Source organism: Thermobia domestica, chromosome 13 (assembly GCF_964235325.1).
Source record: "Thermobia domestica chromosome 13, izTheDome1.hap1.1, whole genome shotgun sequence".
NCBI lineage: Eukaryota > Metazoa > Arthropoda > Insecta > Zygentoma > Lepismatidae > Thermobia > Thermobia domestica.
The window spans coordinates 137,696,803-137,718,299 of NC_137466.1; the positions used below are offsets into that span (position 1 = coordinate 137,696,803).

The 21,497-nt window shown below is 33.1% G+C and overlaps 1 protein-coding gene across 2 annotated transcripts in view; it reads left to right on the top strand.

The window, feature by feature from the left end:
• LOC145668559 (cytochrome P450 6k1-like) overlaps nucleotides 1–21,497 on the top strand; it is a 26,274-nt gene continuing 4,777 nt past the window's right edge. Inside the window, exons 1-5 of one of the 2 annotated variants that reach the window (XM_081736546.1) lie at nucleotides 1–267; nucleotides 4,525–5,533; nucleotides 6,428–6,652; nucleotides 14,186–14,437; nucleotides 17,832–18,022. In XM_081736546.1, coding sequence (XP_081592672.1) covers nucleotides 4,603–5,533; nucleotides 6,428–6,652; nucleotides 14,186–14,437; nucleotides 17,832–18,007 — 1,584 coding nt within the window. In that variant the 5' untranslated portion in view covers nucleotides 1–267; nucleotides 4,525–4,602 and the 3' untranslated portion in view covers nucleotides 18,008–18,022. Of the gene's footprint in view, nucleotides 268–4,524; nucleotides 5,534–6,427; nucleotides 6,653–14,185; nucleotides 14,438–17,831; nucleotides 18,023–19,565; nucleotides 20,552–21,497 lie in introns of those variants that run through there. The other variant, XM_081736547.1, reaches the window with a different exon arrangement.

Sequence of the window (21,497 nt, forward strand, 5' to 3'; positions counted from 1 at the left end):
TATTGTGAGGGATCAATGCAAAGTTCTAGTGAAATTGTGTGTTGTCTTCTTTAAATGGAACTCTTAAAAGACAGTCTTAACCTGATAAGATTATTTATTTAATTAAGTTATTATGAAAAATTATTATCTTTGGTGTTAAGTTAATATCATGGGTGCGCTATTTGCTTATTTTCTGTAAAAGTGTAATCCAAATTTAGTTCTATTTTACTACTGGAATTTAAAGATTTAGAAACCGAATTTCTTCATCGCTGCAAGAGGTTATAAATTGTAAGTATTTACGCACTTTAAAGTTTTTTATGGTAAAAATTGATAAGGCAATGATATAGTATAAGGATTTACTGTACTTCATATATACTGTATACATGTATTCTACCCCGTTTGACTCAACGAGGGCCATTACTAATCTGATCTCTTGAGTAGATGTTTGTTGTTTTTAACATATATAACACTTAGCAGAAACTTCTAAATCTCCGAGGATTTGCAATAGAGCTCCCTCAATATAAAATGGGATCGATAAACCATAGCTCGTTTCCAGAACCATTCAACACCTAGGCTATATGAGATGCGGACCTACGTGGGATACATGTTACATGAGCTCTGATCGGACATCGAACTCGGACTTACCGCGCCGAACGTGTGTATGCTAACCGCATAGACACGAAGGAGATTAGTTCCCGATGTGAGTGTATTGGTTAGAATCTCCTTCACGTTAAGTTCTAATTTCAAATCTCAAATAACAATAATGCTAAATGTAGATTGAGTGCAAACACCACTCTCCCCACTAGGTTAACGTACATGAGTTTGGTGCATGGGGTCCCTATTCAACTCCCGGTGGGAGAGCATTTAAATTTAAACGTATTATGTAATTTGGATTTAGCCTTAAACTGAAGGCAATATATACAGTATATATCAAGGCACACTGATTCAGTAGTAAAGCGCCCACCATTCTTGCGAGATACGTTAGTCCGGTCCCAGTCCGTTTGAAAACCTTTGAGTTTTACGTCCCACGGTTAGGCCGGCTAGGCTAAAGGAGACGGTGATGATGAGAAATGAATGAACTAGTGGAATGAAGAAAGTGGGTAGAAACGGGAGAACTCCTAGGAAACTCACGCATACGGCGCCACAAATTTCACTTGGCGGAAGCAGGGTTTGAATCCGAGAGCCCCTGCACCAGAGTTGAACACTCTAACCACTAAGCCACCGCGGCTCCCCAGTCCGTTTGAGCTGTTTGGTGGATAACATCATATCTCTGAGTTTTCTCGTGGCTTACCATTTCCTTCAACATTCACATTCCACCATTTATTTCACAATAATTCACTTTAATTAAGCATCCATCTTCCTTTGTCTAAAAGGCAGAATTGAAAGCATAAAATTAAAGATTTAATTTTATTGCAATTCAAAAGAGCCAAGCAATTGGCTAGATGGTTCGCAAGCAATTTCGTAAGACAAAGTTTCTGAATCTAATACTTCAGATAAAAAATGTTCCAGCTTATTTAGTTACATTGATGCTCCAGTAAATCGTTCTATTTGGGTGTGTGTTTGACGTGCGTTAAGAAATAATAAATTAATCGCGGAGCAACGTTAGTTTTCGACTTCAAGTCCCGAAACATCCAGTCATTCTTCCTTGCTAAGTTTAATGGTATCCGGATATAGACCTACATTAATTTCGCCACCATCTCCCGCTTTAAAATGCGAATTTGTAATTAATTTAATGACATTACTCGTACGAACAGTGATCATTTCAACAGCTGGCCCAGGGGTAATTTACTCTTTGATTTACGTTAATTCCGATCGTGCTCAAAATGGTGTATCAGTGTTTAGCAGTACTACCTTAATTTCTGAATATTGGAACTCTCCCCTGGAAAGAAATCTTCTGAAAACATCTATTTATATGAGAGTTACTTGGAATAGTTTTGACATATTACCGTTCACCATACTGATTGAATATCGTTAGCATACTTATGGACTTTACATTCACACCATGGTACATTTACCAGTAGTACAGTGAATGACTACATTTTTAATAAAATAATTTGTCATTTCCTGCTTTATAGTATACAACTAATTATTTGTTGAAGTGATCGGAAGTTAATTTCTATCATTCCACTCTTCTATGTTTGGTTCTGTCTGTCTACTGCACGATAATTTTGTAAAATTTATTTTAATGAAACTTGGAGTGTCTTTTTTAAAGCTTACGAAGTAAGTCTGTTGTTTGGAGGTTAAAATCAGTCAGATATAGAGGATAAATTCTATCCTACCTTTACATTCCTATTACAATTAGGAGGCACGGTGGCTTAGTGGTAGAGCGTTCCCCTCCGGTGCTTGGGGTTCCTGGTTCGATCCCAGCTCGCGCCGTGTGGACGTTGTGGTGAACAAACACCGTGCTCGTGGGTTTTCTTGGGGTTCTCCCGTTTCCTCCCACTTTCTTCATTCCACCATTTCACTCATCTCTCATCATCACCGTCTCCTTTAGCCTAACCGGCCCATAAGCGTAGGACGTAAAACTTAGATTTCATTTCATCTTTTTTCCTATCACAATCAGGCTTACTCAGATTTTGTTGTATCTATCGTAATTTCATTGAGATTTTAAGTTGGAAAATATGATGGGTTGAAATTGGTCGATAATAAGTATATGCATTTACCTTCAATTTTGAATAAGCCTAATATTTATAGGATATGTTTCCTTTGAATCTGCACGGATTCGCTAAGCGAATATTATCGATGTTTTATCAATGGATTTCTGCGGATTTTACACGTGTATCAGTTCCATGATAATTCGTAACATTTGATTGATTTTTAAGAAATTTGACAAGTGCATTCCTCGTGACTAAACAAATAGTAGACATTTTGATTAAGGTTGAAATTGTTCAAGAATAATGTGTAAAAGGAAGTAAACTAAACTTAGCTAGGAAGTTTCTCGCCTATGCATAATTTGGTACCAAACGAAATACTATGATAAATTTCGTACATTAAAAGATTGAAATCTGTCAACATATAATTAGTGAATTACTTCCAACCTCATCTTTACAAATATATTCCATGACAAATTTTGTAAAATGCTTCCATTTTCAATAAACATATCGTACATTTCCGAAGAGTTACCCGTATTGTTTGAGGTTGAAGTCAGTCAGGGGAAGAGTGTGAATTCATCTCATAAAATAAGTTTAGCCATTAATTCCGTAAAATCTACCCAACTTTTATGAAATGAGTGTGTGCTTTCCTTGAGGTTTAAAAAATAGACTCATTGTTGGATTTGAAACCGAACAGTAAGGGATGAGTTCTTCTCTCAATTTAAGAAAATATTTCAGGCTGAATTTTTCCAAGGCTATTGAATTAAGCTGATTTTGAAATCTGGATTTATCAGTTTTATGTTTCGAGGATCAAAATGTTACAAAATACGTACTATCTAATTTTCATCATCTGTAAATAATTAAGATGGTCAAGCCTCCTTGGTTCCCTTTTAAACTCACTAACGGACATCTAAGTGGCTTGTAAGGTCAATGTTAGCTGTTCCAATCAAACAGTTTTCTTCAACTTCGTAAGATTTATAGGATATTTTGTATAAATTCCGGGTGTCTGGCTATGTTATGCAATATTGTCCGAGTAGGAAACAGTCCCAGTATTTATTCTATTTTTGTAAAGAAAGTCAAATTCAATCCATCCTTGCTCGATTCTTTCAGAATGTTATTATTTTCAGTACTTCGTTGTGTATCTGGTCATTCAATCGATTCTGTGACCTCACAAAAGAATTTTGAGAGATGATTCAATTTGGGAACATACTTAATTTTGTATCACGTAACTTCCTGATATTTAGAAAGTTACATGAAGTGGCAATTCCTTCCCAGATACTGCCCACATATACTTCGGTCTACCAGGAGATATTTATATATGTCATATATTTATTCTAACCACCACCGACACAATCTATTTTCCAGTTTCTTCTAAGAAAATAATTATTATTTTGTTGAGAAATAACGAAATCAAGAATTCTATTATTTATATTATAAGTAATTACGCATCAAAATTAATTTATTAATATGATTTGAAGAAATGCCTGGAGGAATGATATTTACACGAGACAGACATTTTTGAATAGAAAATCAAGACAACGTTATCTCAATTTAAGCTGAAAATATAGATGTTCTGGATATACATTCTAAAGATTATGTAAGTATTATAAAGCCAAGTAATATATTTTTTAAATATAATTTGTTTAGCTAGTAAGTACATACTTTTAAAAAGAAAAAAAGTATTGAAGTGAGAACAGTTAGGATATTATATCTGTAGAGGTTAAGATTATATATTTCTGCCAAGTAAAGATTTTGAGTATTGCATTAATAATAATAATATACAATTTGTTGATGATTTCAATATTCTTTTAAAAAATACCCAATTTCTCAAAATAATAGATATATTCCACATCTACTACTTTTCCTTAGTACGATCTTGTAACTTTTTTGTACGAGTATTAAGTTTTTTAAATTTTATTTGAATTTTAAAGATATTTTTTCCTTCTTTTTACAGAGAGTTGAAGATCAGATATCAAGAAGTGTTTGCACTTACAACATTTATTTATGCTGCTTTACAGTCCCGCACATAATAATGTTATACTATTTACTAGTTTACACCAGTACGGTCCTTGCGACTGCAGGAATTATTTTTTACTTATACGCTTTACATCAATACAACTATTGGAAGAAGATAAATGTCCCATACGTTCAACCATCTCTCTTCTTTGGTAATATTAAGAATTCTGTTTTACAACGTGCAAGTTTAGTAACGGTAATGTCGAATGTTTACAATGAACTTGAAGGTCATAAATTTGGAGGACTATACTTTTTCCAGAAACCCACTTTATTGATAAGAGATCCTGATCTCATTAGAACAATCATGACAAAAGACTTTCATAATTTTATAGATCATATGCAATTTGGAAGCGAAGCAACTGATCCTCTTAATAGTAAGACATTATTTCGTTTAACTGGTCAGAAATGGAAACACATGAGAATTAAATTAACACCAACTTTTACATCTGGAAAGATGAAGAAGATGTTCCAGTTTGTTTGTGAGTGTGCTCAGCAGTTACAAGACTTCTTATCTAATCCTGCCTCCACTGAGGAAGACATCGAACTTAGGGATTTATTTGCACGCTTCACAACGGATGTTATTGCTTCTTGTGCTTTTGGAATCCAAATCAATTCAGTGAAGAATCCCGATGAAGAATTTAGAAGAATGGGCAAGGAAATGATGGACCCGTCATCATTAACCTGGAAGAGATCAATTGAAATTTTACTAATGTTTGCTTTCCCATGGCTTGCTGAAAAATTTAATTTGAGATTCACACCAATTGTTGTAGAGAACTTTTTCAGGAATACTGTGAAAAGTAACATGGACTATCGAGAAAAGAATAATATTGTTAGAAATGATTTCATACAATTACTAATGGAGTTGAAGAAGAAGGGAAAAGTTGAAGATGATGAACCAGTTACAGAACATGAGTGCAAACTTGAGGATGACATGGGCAAAAAAATAGGTAAGATTATAATAAGGTTGGTTAAGTGTGTACTACACGGCGTGTTCTAGTATATATGTATAATTTTTAGTTTAGTTTCTACAGAGTATTTTCCATCCCATCAGTTAGGATTTGCTGCTATTTGTTCTTACTCAGTTCATACTTTCTTCCAATGAGAATTCACTTATTTTGGTTGGATTATAATTTAACGTTCGTTGCAGCAGCGAGGCTGTATGACACGTGGAGCTACAACTTAATGTGAGATCCAAACCATATGAGCTCCATGGGAATCGAACCTGAATCTCCCGCGCCTCAATTCACTGATTTTGTGGCAAATTTATCAATGAAATAGGGGTATGAGTAAAACATTCTAGCACACCACTTATTAACACGTTACTTCCGCATTCAAACTATAGATATATTTACCCTTGAGTCTATTTTTCATGGCGTAGATAATATATCTAATATAGTAAATTTTACTTGTTTATTATTGCTATTCTTACTTTTCTGTTCCATGGTAATGATGAAAATAATTATAATGTATACGTTGTTTCTGCTTTCAGAGTAAAATTTTGTTGTCATATTGATTAATTATATCCCTGAGTAAATATTCTTCATAACTACATTTTGGAAGTTTGTGGTGTGTATATATAATGCTCATGTTTAGATAAGTGTTTATACTTTTCATCGCATGTTACAATAGTTTTGTTTTTGTAATTCTCTCATGTTAATATGTTGATTATTTTATGGTAATTATATGTAAATAAAAGATATCTTTTTTTTAAAAAAATAATATTAAGTAGAAAAGTCATTGTGTATTATAGAATTTTATACATGATAAATTGTAAATGTAACTAGCACAATATACGGAGTAGTATTTTAATTCATATTTACTTTATATTTTTTCTTGTATAGAATTTAGTGAAGATGACCTAATTGCTCAAGCTATAATTTTCTTCAATGCTGGCTTCGACACTTCTTCAGTATTACTTTGTTTTCTTCTCTATGAGCTTGCTTTAAATCTAGAGATTCAGGAGCGTTTACAGCAAGAAATTGATAATGTTGTGGAGAAGCATGACGGAAATATAACATTTGAAGGTGTAATGCAAGATATGGTTTATCTCGACAAAGTAGTTTCAGGTAAGTAGGAATAATAACAATGTTTTCAAAATGACGCGTCTTTATTGATGTTTCATAGTATCTACCGGATTCCTGAAGTGTAACACATCTGCACATCTGAGTATATCATATTCCTTCAAATCGAGTTGACTAACCTTGTGCATGAGTTTATGTGTATGAACTTGGGCAACTTGGCAGTCGCTTGATTTCAAACTTGAATAATGGTTCGGATATCAGTTTAAACAATAAATCCTGCTTTATATAGCGTTAGTGCTGAAAAGTTACGTTAATAATCCGTACTAATACATTAAAAACGTGTGTGCGTGTGTTTCACAGATTTTCGTATAGAAAGTCATTTGAAGCTACCAATGTTTGTACACACATACATTTTTACCAGATCTAATCACATATGAAGGCATTTTCAACTCGAGTGGAGGGATTCGGTGGTCACACGTTCTGGAGGTTCAACAAGTATAGGGTATCTCAGATGCCCCTCAAGTAGACAACCCACATTATGTTCAATTTGTACTAAAAATAAACATTTCTGCTAGTTATGTATAAGACAAGCGAACTAAAGTGATGTCGAAGACAGTCTATATTAAATTCAGATCGACAAGTGCATCTTCTCAGGATGTAATATTAGGAAAAGAGTATGAATATTAATTTTTAAGTCTATCTACAGCAAGGCCGAACATTACGATGGTTGTTAAAGGAAACTCAAATTATGGAATCGTTTTTAGTTTTTTCATTTTTATTTTTATTTTTATTTATTTATTTATTTATTTTGGTAAAACGACAGATATTAAGTTTTGTCAGACATAAAGTTAATAACGCTATTGTGTTTGCTACGTGTAGATTCACATTTTGTGAGATATCTAAACCTGTCAAGCTGTTGCCTATGCTTGGTATATTATAAGTAAATAGACGTTTTTGGATAAACTATAGTGTCTAGTATAGGTTTTTCTAGTTTTTTTCAAAACTTGCTTTCTCTGACATGTGTTGCTTTAGAAAAATACGATTCATTTGGAAAATAGTCATATTTCCGTGTATCATCTTGTATCTTTGCATCAAATTCTAAAAATTTTATAAGAACAATGAAGATACTGGAAAGTAGCGCGAAGTACAGATGATACATACATTTTTTCAAACAGATTATTGCAATTATTTACATCTAATTAATGTCAGTTCTTACTAACAGGAAATAATACATGTTTCACAGATTTAGCAACTGAGCCGGGAAGAAAGGTACTTAAGGAAGTAACCTTATTAGTTTCAATTAAGAGAGAACGAAGGCGGACAGCTAGTTGGATGGGTTTTGCAATGTATTGCCTTCAATTGTACTACATAGCTTTGTACTTTTCTGATGATTTGTTATTTCAGTCATCTGATATTTTAACAATGTTCTGCGATTTAACTTCATAATGAGTTATTTGTTAAATTTAAACGTATGAAAGGTAGAAAAATTTCAGTACAATACTAAAAATAATCTGAACGTCAGTGTTAGAAGTATGTGCGTTACCGTTGAAAAAGGACAAATAATAAGAGACACTATCTGGAAATTAACAATAAGTAGTTTTTGCAATTTGTACAGTACCGTATATAAATAAATACATTTTTTGAGTAAAATAAAATTGTCAATCGGGGAAGGAACGACATATTTTTTAGGCGCCTCAAAAGTTTGCTTTGTCGATTTTTCTCTCAAATTACGCATATGACCTCAAACCATATTATTTTATTCAGTTCGGTGTGATCTTGTATCAATTGCTATACGCATATGTCTTATCTTTGGACAGTATTTTATAGTAAATCAGAAATTAAAATTTATGAGTTACTAATAGCTTTAGACTATATCTCATTAACTACAAAATATATTGTTATTACGCTAGTGCCTTGATGAAGAGTTTAATGAGGGTATATCTCAGTGTTAAGTTTCACCTCAATAAATAGCATGGCTCTTGCACAGTATTAATTTTTTTCACAAAGAAACTCATTTTTCTTCATTTTCTGGAAAACTATGCATGAGTTTCTACTCTCGTGTACGTTGTTTTGTTCAGCGTAATGGAAACTGAACATGAATCATATAGCAAGATCCAGGGACGTAGGCAGGAATTTATTTCAGGAGATCCAAATCTAATATGAGGATAAATTATATTAAAATGTGTAAAATTACCCCTAAAAGTAGTCTAAATTTACAGAAAAGTCAGGATTTCGGGAAGGGTACGAATTCCTAGGACCCACTGGTTGCGTACGTCCCTGCCAAGATCTATCGATTGGTATCGTATATGTCTCATCTTTGGACGAAATTATTCCCGTTAAATCTAATACTAATATGTAATTACTTTCATGACATTAAATTAAAATTTTGATAACACTAACAGGTAAATTTAATGCAATAATTTAAAAAAAAATGATCATCTGTTATTTCTTTGAACTGAACCTGCACTTTTAGGCGCAACGCGAGTCACGTTAGGTACATAGGACACCTACAAGTGATTTCATGGTTGTTTGAACTTGTTCTCTATCGTGTAATGTAACCTATCAATTTTCAAATTTTCTGTTCAACGACCCGACCAGCAACCAACCTATCTTGAATATATTTTTCTTCTCAATTTCTGTTTGGTCCTCAAATTTATTTTTTCATTTGCTTTCTTCTTATGTTCCTAACACACAATTTTTCTCCTTTTCCGCTTTGAGTATTTTTGTCTTTTTAAACGTTTCTTCCTATATTTACCCTATGAAATAGTACTCATCTTTACACAACTGCAGAAATAAACTAACAAGATTGTCATATATATATAGTATTTTTATTACTAGCTAATAATATTTGTATTACTTCGATTAGTTCACTTTTAAATTAAGACATTACATCTAACTATTTAAGTCTCATTTTCAAACTGATAATAATTAGACTTATAATTTTATGGTAGTTCCTAAAATTATGAGACGAGAAGTAGTTAACAAGACGAAAAGTAACCCTTTAAATTCGGGACGAGGCTAGAGATTTCACGAGTCTCCTGGATAACACCAATTTACCCAAATCTTAGGTCTTAAACATAATTTTAGTGTTACATGATTCATAGCATAAGTACTATAAATGGATAAAGCTTTTATATGACTGCAATGAAGAGCATTTATCAACATTGAAAGAGCACAAGTCTTTACACAATATGCTGCAATAATAAGTATGGTTTAAATTTGTTGTATCACAACATTGGTGGACCTCTTGTGGTGTGGAATGATTCTGATAACTTCTAGACAATATTAAGAAAGAAATATGAGCATACATTTTGTACATAAATTAGCAAAACGAAAGAGAAAAGCTTTCCGAGAGTCGTGACGAGATGAGAAAATATTTTTCGAGATTCGAGAAAAAACGATAGTTCTATAAAACTTTAAGAGACGAAAAACATTATTTTTTGTTTCCTCTCGTAGGCAAGGCTGCATGCAGCAGCATAATGTGTATTTTATTTATCGCATAGGCCTATCGAAACCTGGCTAATAAGTTGAAGAATACAACAAAATTTCAAGCATTCATGAAAAACAAAGTACTATTTTCAGTATTAGATATTCAATTAGGAAGGAAAATAGTTCCCGATTTCATTTCTCAACTAGCCAAAATTGAAATTTCCTCCTGCAGAAAACTTCAAGTTATCCATAATAATAATAATAAAAAGGACAAGATACATAAAAAGTAAAGGTTACCATATTTCCTTGCATCATATGAGAAGTTCCCACGTAAGAAAAGTTGTATCAAAGCTTTCTTTAAACAAACATATCATCTTGGCAAATTCCCTACAATAAAAGAGTTACCATGGACATTAATTGGACCATTGCTGAATGATCCAGAAGAAATAAATTGTATTTTTTATCTACAGTATAAACATTACTTCGATATCCAAATGATTATCGAAATGCACAAGCAGTGGGAGACCTATCTGAATTTCAAAAGGGCCAAAATTGTAGATGTACGGTTAGTTGGGACAAGTGTCTCTAGCGGCGAAAGTGTTAGATGTTGCGCAAGGAAGATAGTCCAAAACAGTATCTTCCAAGAGTAGTAGTGCAAACGAAACCCCATTTAACATGGATCGCCGAACACTGCAGAGGATTCTCACCAAGAGCTGTAGAACGAATAAGGCAAAAGCGAACTCGGGATTCAATCAGCATGTGAACATCCTGCTGTGACAACAAACACAGTTGAATAACATGAACAATTGCTTTAGTGTTTGCAATTTCTAAACCACTAATTACTCCCAGCAACATTTTAGCTCAACAATGCAGGTGCCGAGAACATTGAATTGAATAATATATAATGAATTGCCGATGATTGAAAATGATTAATATGGTTCGAGAAACCCTGTGTCATTTATTTCCAACAATTGACCTTATTCATCGTGGACGCCCAAAGAAATTTACGTTCCTATCTGCTGCAAGAATGAATATTGATCCTTCGTCACAAACCAAATAAACTTGAAGGTTATGCTGAGCTTAGTGGCTTAGAGATAGATTTTTCTCCTCTTCGGAGCAGATATAAGTTCCTTTTGTTTCGCGAAAGCCCAGTGGGATATATTTTGATCCCAACTTTTTTTTAACCTTAATATTGGGGGAAAGCGTTAAGATTATTATTTTGATTGTGTGTACAGCTTTTATTGATAATATTGATAAATTCAAATAATATGGTGCACTATTTTAAAAAGCAAAAGCAGAATTAAGATTATTATGACGACAAGATATTTTGTTGAATAAATAAATACATGGATCTACAAAAGCAAACACCAAGAAACAAAAATGCAAAAGACTGACGCAAATATCCATTTACATTAAATTTTGTAAAGTTCTCAAATGTTTGCGATACTGGTGAATAACATCTTAATATCACAAAGAGCAGAGCCATCTGTTATAAAAATAATAATTTTACATGGAAACTCATAGGGGTACATTTTGGACCTCAGAAGTACAAATATCCAATTATTCCAGTAATTAACTACGTTTATTGCAGTTTTCGTGTAGAAAATGTAGAAGGGCCAAAAGTATTCAACTAGAAAAAGAACAGCCGAAGCTGCAGAAAAACTACAGGAAACAGAAGTAAATTTGAAAGTGTGGTGTAAAAAATGTACCCCATTGGACTTCCAAAATTTTTAAACAATTATTAAAATTTTGGAAGTTTACTGGGTAGATTGATTCGCATACTGTGAACTGCAGTTTGCACTCAGTAGTTTTTTTAATATTTTAATATGAAAATTATTTTATTTGCATATCTGTATTTAAATTTGTATGTTTGTTTATTATGTAATTACAAAACAAGTTTAAGGTAATATGTTAATTTTTTATGAATTAAATATAAAATATTATTTTTGGAAATTATTTCAAATAAAATTAAAATTAAAACTTAAATGCGACTCCCTATAACAAAAGCGGTTAATTTTGCTATTTTTTTAAAAATTTTTATATAAAGCCTTTTATGCGAATTTGGTAAAAAGGGGAGAACATTTTGGTGCAGACAAAAATTGTTTTTACTGCACCTTAAAAATTTTAATATTATTATATAATAAATATTGATGTTAGGTAAATTACCTTATAGGAACATCATACCTTATAGCTAGTATATTTTTTATTTTTTTTATTTTTATGCTATGTGATAGGTGTTTACTTTTTATTTAAAAACTTTTTTGGTTGTTTTAACAGACTGTTAACAGAGCAAATACACACACACACACACACACACACACACACACACACACACACACACACACACACACACATACGCGCAGAGAGCAAAGTTTTGTTAATCCATGTAGGAGGAGAGGCAAAAGGGAGTTAAACGAACCAGCAGTTTTTTTCTGTAATTGTTATTTTTAATATTGTTTTAATTTATTGAGCTGAGCGAAGCGAAGCTCTTATACTCGGGTTAGCCGTTTGGTTGTCCGCGAACTCCTCCTAGACCGTTTGGCCGAACTCAACCAAACTTAGCACGCTGATAGAGTATGTCGTGCTGAGTGACAACATAGGTCGAAATAAAAAATCCGATGTACCATCGAGGAATAATCACCGAAAAACGCTTCCTCCTAGACCGTTTGGCCGATCTCAACCAAACTTAGCACGCTGATAGACTATGTCGTGCTGAGTGACAACATAGGTCGAAATCAAAAATCCGATGTACCATCGAGGAATAATCACCGAAAAACGCTTGCATAGACCTAACATGGGGGAAAAGTTTTCACGCGATTTTTTTTGTCAACAATTAAAAATGGCATTTATTATTGCATAATGGCTAGGAATGATTACGTAGTTTAAGCTCGCTCAGCTCATTTCATTGCAATCGGGTACATCCATTGCATTCCTAGTATAGTAAAACTTACAAGAATGTTTAATATTATTATGGTCTAAAAAAAGAAAATAGAAATATAAATTAAAGTATGTTATATATTCATACAAACTTGAAAGTATTTGCTTTATTTTTTTAAAAAATATACCACATCAAAAACCAAATTTGTTAACAGGGCCTTAAGGACAGTGACTATTAAAAGCAAGGGTAAAATCTGCCTGTGGAGCGACTCTGAACAAATTTAAAAAAAAACGGTTGAAATGAACAACAGAGGCGGAGCACTTTTCCGCGTTTTGAACTTTAAAAAAGTAGGGTAAAATCTAAAAAAGAAAAGTTTTCAAAAAATAAAGGTGCTTAAGCCAAAAAATAGTTAACACGTAAAGTAAGATAATTCGTGTAAAAAGAAAAAAAATATGTGTTCTGAAATATTAAATCGCCGCTTCTGCAAATTAAAAACAATAAACAAAAACGATTTACGGTAAACTAGTGCTATATTTTTCACAAGTTTAGTGTGTAATATCGGAATATTATTATAAGGGAATATCATTAAACATATACAAGGTTGGTAATTATCCCTGTGCACAGTAAAAAAGTGTGAAATAAAGTATATAAAAGTAATCCAGGAAAAATTATAACAATCGTTTCTTTTTTTGTTAAATGGCTATTCATACCTAAATTTCCCATGGTTCTGAAATTGGTAAGTACACTAATTTTTAAATGCACCATATCCTGTTTTTCTCAGCTAAAATTATATAAAAAACTTCTCAGTGTTTCCCATATATATTATCACTTCCTAACAAAACACAAAAAGTAAAATTAAAACCCAAGTATTAATACAAAAACAATATAATAAAAATATATCTTTTATCTTTATATAAATATATAATATATCTTTTTATCTAATTCTCAAAAGTCAATACTCAACCCTATACTCAATAAAAAAATATAAACAATATATTAATTAATTAAACATTATGTAATGGCAACTCTTAAATACATCTCAATAACACAATAAAATAATAAGCTAAATGCAATGCTCTACTCAAATAAATCCTCTTTAAGGGCTCTTCACATACAATTTGTCCCTTTACTGCCATAAAATCATTCACAATACAGCAACTTTAAAAGCTTAAAAGAAAAAAAAATCGTTTCTGATATTAATATATTCATTTTTAAATCACATATATCTATTACGAATTATTAATTTGCTTTATTGTCAATTATTTTTTTAGAGACTTTAAGGAAATATCCACCGGTTGGACTGACTGATCGTGTTTCTACGCATTCATATACAATTCCTGACACAAATGTCACTATAGATGCTGGAATTACAGTTGCCATTCCTATTCACGCCATTCACCACGATCCTAAGTATTATCCGGACCCAGAGAAGTTCGACCCTGAAAGATTCAGTGGGGATGTTTTACGACCGAAATCTAGTCGCACATTCCTTCCTTTTGGAAATGGACCTAGAACTTGCATTGGTGAGTGAAGTTGATATTTTCTTTCGCTTTTAAGACAGTTTATTAAATATCAGTAAAAGTTGTATATTATTGAAGGTGAAAAGAATGTTGTTAGGTATTTAGTTCATCATACAGTAGGAAGTGAAATTTGTGATTTCTAGTTTGCTTAAAGAACGTTCGTAAAGCATACTGGTCTGAGTATAGAAAGGAACTGTGAACCATGTATTATTACCTTTGATAATTATATATATATATATATATATATATATATATATATATATATATATATATATATATATATATATATATTACGAAGTGGTAATAGCACATCGCTTTATCTACATAGCTTCACAAATGTTGACTAAATTAAGTAATAATTAAGTTAAAGAAGTGGCTCACTTAAGGTTAGGGTTATTAGATTTTCCAGAGAGAAAAGTGGAAGATTTTCCAATTCTTAGGGGGAGAAACAAGATTTTAAGATATTCAGAATTTACATAAATTTTAAGATATTCAGAATTTACATATAAAAACACATATAACGGCTTCACATAATAACGTAGAAAATATTTAATTAGAAACTGGGAGAATTTCTTAAAAATTAATGCGACACATAAAACAAAACAAAAAAGTTGATTACAATTTCCGGTGGGTGCTCAAGTGGTTCGGATCCCATGGTTAACGGATCCTATGTTAAGCTATAAGTCTGTATTATATAGCCTCGATGCTAAACTCAGTGCTAAACTTAAATTTAACCAACTATTACATTGATGTTTGTTGCCTGTTAGTTGTATTTTAAAGAGTACTTTACATGAAGGTGTTAAATCATAACAGTGAGGGAGAGTAGCAAAAGTGAATAATAATAATAAAAAAAAAAACCTTTTTGCTTTAGAATGTTTGGTTCGACATGGGGAGTTTACATATTTGAATATTCACAAGTGCTAAACTATTTAACATTAGAAGTACCGTTAATCATTAGTTCACCCACTAATTAGACCAGGATATAAAATACGTATTAATTAGCCCTATATATGAATTACTCTAATTAATTTGCAAGCTTCTAACAATGATACAATTTCATTCACCTCCTAGTAAGTTTTTAGTAAGGGAGAATTTTCCTTAGGGAGAGTAGAGTAGCTTCTGTTCGTAACATCAGTATATCACGATCAATAGAAAGTGTGATATGATCAAAACGGTGTTGACAATTGAAGGGTAAAATTGCTGAAAGTAAATTATTATTAAACGTAAGGTTGGGGTTATCGGTTAAATAGAAGGTAAAATATTACAACCCTGTTGCATTTTCTCTCTAAATTCCAACTAAATTGTTGGATTATGTTGTTACCAGTATGTGAGAAATCAATTCCTCTAAGTAAAACTTCTTTTTCGCACTAACTTGTAGACGAGTGTAACTAAATATTTTAAATAATTTCTTTTATTTCCTTAAATGAAAAATATCGTTTAACGATTTAAATAGAAACACTAGCTGAACCTGCGCTGTCTATTCAGCGCATCGATCTGTTATGACCATGAATCTCCTTTTCACTGTGCATGTCTGTTTACTCACACAAGTCAAGGATAGGAGACTCACAAAGGAAGTGAATTGCTATGTACAGATGTTGAGTAAGTTTGTAGAAATTTGTAGAACTAGCACGATATCAAGTGGAAATATTTTTTAAAATAAATCTATATCCGTCCAAGCACGCCTCATTGAGTCTCTTGAGGCCTTTGAAGTTGCCAGCATGCAATAGGTTTTGCCATTCAGATTTAAGCAAAGCGTCTGCAATGTCCGTCAACCCGTCATACATAAATTTTCAACTGGTTGTCTAGCACAGTGATTTTGGCCTGCAACAATGTTAATTTTATGGTTTCAAAATGTCCCCTAAAATGTTGAATAGAACAATAACGACACGGCTTTTGAAAATTTGAATGAGAACTGGACAATCTACATAAAATTTGGACTCGACCAGTAAAAACGGCAATTTTCTAGCACTTGTGGCTTTCGAAATTTCATTGTCGAAAGATTGCGGACAAACATATAAACCTAGCACTTTAATTTATAGATAAAACTTGTAAGAGAAACAAAACACTTACATTAGTAAATCCAGCTCTACTTAAGGATTTTCGCTAAACTTCCCCTCTCCCCCGATACATTCTGAACTTATAACTTAGAGTGAATCAAGAACATTAAACATATAAGAAGTAAGCCAGATAATATTTACAAAGTGCTATTATATTAACTAATGAACTAGTTGCGTATAGAAACTTACGAACTCAACCTAAGGCTCTGTGTATACGATAGGTTAAAATGTTGTCCCTCAAATTGAGTTTTAACTTTCGGAATACGAGTAGTCAGCTGGAGAAAAAATCTGGCGACTCGTACAGTGGATGGTGGGTAACAGCGACCTGACTTTTGCCCAAAAGGAAAATCAGCTTACAATGTTGTAGTTGTATGAGAGGACATTATTGTGTCTCGAATTTCCAGAGCTGATTAATTGGTCTGAATCGTGTCATCCACTAGAAGAGTCCCGTCATGACTTCTAGATAGAAGCTTCCACTAATGGTACGGCCTTCTGATGAACCCTTGGCATGAATATGCTATCGAAAAAAAATCATACGTGACTTCTACACGCGAACTTGTTTGACTCTAGCTTCCCTGGATGACTTTCATTTGGCAAGAGGGTCATACTTGAAGCACAGTGCATATTTCCTGATGACAGTGGTTTGGAGAAAATATATCCAGGAATCGCTGTCATGACAAAGTCTTTGCTGCTTGACACTCACTGTGGCTTCTGTTTAACATTCAGAGTGTGTTGTACAAATGTTTGCACCTTTTTTCTACCAAATCTCCACGGGTGATATGCGTAATGGTCCCCTTATTGATGGCGAGGATATTACTGATTTCCCAGAGAGTCAGGTGATTGTAGTGTTAAGAAAGTTACTGACGGAGGATATATTTGACACCTCTTCACATGCTTAGGGATTCTACACACTCATTGCCCTTAAAAAAATCATGTCCTCATGAATGTGTTTGTCACTCAAATGTACTAGTTTCAAGGCTGTACTATGTGTCTGTGATCACTTTGTAGCAAACCACCGATTTCCGTAGCTGATTTTCTTAATTTTTTCGTAAAACTTTGTTGCAATCTCCTGCTCCATGCTTAAAATAATACTGGGTTACTGCAGCATGTAGCACTGTTAAACTCTACTGATGGGCTAACAGTCCACCCAGGGCGTGCTGAAACTCACTCGACAGATATATACACTCGTGACGCTGTTGTTGTTCTTCCGATGAGCCTGTTCCTCCGCTTGAAATAAATCGATACGGTTATTTTATTGGCGCGTTTTTTATATGAAGTACAACCGGAGGAGGTTAAAGACTAAATAAATCAAATAATGACTACACACTTTCTATTTACAGGTCAACGATTCGCATTGATGCAAACTAAAGTTGCAATTGTGGCTATGCTTTCCAAGTATGAGGTGCATCCTTGTAAGAAGACATTAATTCCATACGAACTCGATCCAAAAAGTTTCATGATAAACATAAAAGGAGGAACGTGGGTGAAATTTGTACAAAGAAATATTAATAAATAAATGAATGCGTACTTATTCATTATTGTTTTATTATTCCTCAAACTAGATACCATATTGCAGTATCTCGCATGGGTTGTGTTTACAAACAACTGACATGTGATTTTATTTAGAAACATCAACCATGTGCGTCTTACTACGGATTACTATAGCTCCAGAGGACAAAGGGCATTGACAACAACGACACCACTTGTCGTGTGATGACGAAGGAACAAAAGCTGATCCATAGAGCGCCACGCTCCATACCAGGGTCTTAATAAATCATTTACGAACGTCCAACGGCACATTTCTTGATGTTAGCAGTCCTCTTTTCCTATTGAATGCTTATTTAGCCTATTGAATGCTATTCTGGAACTTAGTCTTTTTCACTTCTTCCGTCTGAAGATATTAGACTTCCTAAGTAGGGGAACGTCATAACGTCTTCGATTGTTTCTCCATCTAGCCACAAAATTTAAAAATGTATTTCTTTTACCATTTTCTAACGATTGGCGAGAAATTTCTTGTCTTGCGAGCAATATTAGATCTAGGAACGGGTTTTTACGGTCATAGTTAAGAAAAAGGGAACAGATTAATGAAGAAAGTGAAAGAAACGAGGTAGCCGTAATAGAAAAAAGCAAGTGTTGGTAGTTGTTTGATTAGTCGTGCATCAACGAATACTGTGTCTGCGAAACCGTCGACTACACCTTGTTTGTCTCACCACTATCTTCTATCAACGGTAAGTTTGCTGCATCCTCCTTGTTATCTGTGTGGTGGTGATCTACAGAGAATGCTAGCAGCACATTGTGACGTCACAAAGCATCCCGCCGGAAATGACTCTTTTTAGTAACATACTTCCACTTGCAGTATTATATTTCAAAACTTACGTTTGTGCATGCAGCACAGTTACATTGCTTTGAATCTTTAAATATTTTATGAAATATTTTATTTCCATCGCAATATCAGATTGAATAAGAGCGAAACAAAATATGAGAAACAATGAAAACATTTGTCTTATCAGAAATGTATCATATAGCGGTTAATGTTTTTTATAATGTCAAATACAGGTAATAATAATATGGAAAAGTATTCATATTGCTGATTGTTTAAACAGTTGCAACAACTTATCCTGTCAATTTGGTTATCACTTTAAAGAATTTGTTTTGGTTTTCAGTGTACACTATACCTTAACATAGACGCGAAATATTTTTGCCTCACTTTGCAGTGAGTGTGGTGTTCTTTCATTATCCTCAAAAGAATAAAACAATTATAACTACTACTGATGTTCTTTCTGTACACCACACTGTTTTGAGGTCGAATTTTCATTCCACGAAAACTATCTTGTAGAAAATATAATTACCTTGTCTAGGAGGATAAAATTACTTAAGAAATATCATGATACCATTTCATTAAAACGATTGACACGGTTTATACGTGTCAAGGGTAGAAAGTGATTTAAAAAGAAAACGTTGATACGTATATTCGATATTTTATATTACTTTCTGAATAGACTATTAAGATGAATTTTGTAAAATTATTTGGATTTTTAAAATTTATTTGTGACTTATTTACCTTTCTGTTTCAGAGAGTTGATTACGGCCAGCAAGAGATCTTTATAGAGTTTCAAACACAAACTCCTATACACAATGTTTTCCTACTTATTGGCTTTCATTATTACAGTACTTCTGACAGTAGGAACTATTGTTTACCTATACGCTTTGAACATAAATAGTTATTGGAGGAAAAGAAATGTACCCTATGTTGAACCATCGCTTCTATTTGGCAATTTGAAGGCCCTTTTGGGACAACGTAAAAACATAAATAACATAATTTCAGATATTTATAACGAACTTGAAGGTCATAAATTTGGAGGATTTTACTTTTTCCTAAAACCTACTTTACTAATAAGAGATCCTGATCTGATTAGAACTGTAATGATAAAAGATTTTCATAATTTTATAGATCATATTGAATTTGGAACTGAAGAGAGTGATCCACTTAACAATAAAAGTCTGATTCGTTTAAAAGGTCAGAGATGGAAACACATGAGAATTAAACTAACACCAACTTTTACATCTGGTAAAATGAAGAAGATGTTTCAGTTTGTTTGCGAGTGTGCTTATCAGCTGCAGGAATTCTTATCAAATCCTGCATCTGAGGAAGAGGAGATTGAAGTGAAGGATCTATTAGCACGATTTACAACGGATGTCATTGCTTCATGTGCCTTTGGAATTCAAATTAATTCAGTGAAGAATCCTGATGAAGAATTTCGGAGAATGGGGAAGGAAATGATGGATCCACCAAAACTATTTAGAAGATTAGGTCTTTTACTGATGGTTCTCTTTCCATGGCTGATTAATATTTTTAAATTGTCGTTTACACCAAAAGTTGTAGAGGATTTTTTTAGGAGTGTTGTTAAGAACAACATGGACTATAGGGAGAAAAACAAAATTGTGCGAAATGACTTTTTACAGTTGTTAATGGAGTTGAAAAAGAAGGGTAAAGTAGAAGATGATGAACCTGATGTGGAACATGAGTATAAACTTGAGGACGTAACGGATAACCCTAGAGGTAAGGAAAAGTAATTTTTTTTTAAAAAATGTAAATTTCAATAGTTACGTGTTTTCGTAAAGAAGATATTAGTTTAGACTTGTTAAAGTTTACCAGGATCTATTTTTTCAACTAAAACAATAGGTGTTCTAACTTCGTTTTATTTAATTCAACATACCAATGGATTTTTCGCAAGCATATTTAATTCCCGGTGGAGTCACTCGGTCGTAAAAGTGTAGAACACTATTTCAGGCCGCCAACCTGATGTGGAACATGAGTATAAACTTGAGGACGTAACGGATAACCCTAGAGGTAAGGAAAAGTAATTTTTTTTTAAAAAAAATGTAAATTTCAATAGTTACGTGTTTTCGTAAAGAAGATATTAGTTTAGACTTGTTAAAGTTTACCAGGATCTATTTTTTCAACTAAAACAATAGGTGTTCTAACTTCGTTTTATTTAATTCAACATACCAATGGATTTTTCGCAAGCATATTTAATTCCCGGTGGAGTCACTCGGTCGTAAAAGTGTAGAACACTATTTCAGGCCGCCACCCTGAATGAGGTTTTCCTGGGTTTTCCTCATTCACACCAGGCAAATACCGGGGTGGTACCTAACTTATAGGTCCCAGGCCGCTTCCTTCCTTCCCCAATCCTTTCTTCCTTCCCTTTCCCCGGACAGTGTGCTCGCCGAGGGACGTCATCCCTCAAAGTGTGACTGGCTAAATGGCCTTAGATGCCGAAAGCCCAGAAATCTAAATCCTAGTTATAAAGCATATTTAACGAAATAGCAGCAAATGTGTCACAGAAAGAGTTCGAAACTTTACTTATTCTGTAATTTCAGACTCAGCCTAACTGGAGTAATGTATGTAATAATTACAAAAAGTAATAATAATTACATTTTTTGGTTAATTTTTGCTTTACTTCTCTTATTAGGACTGATTCTATGCAAGACGTGGATCTAGATTT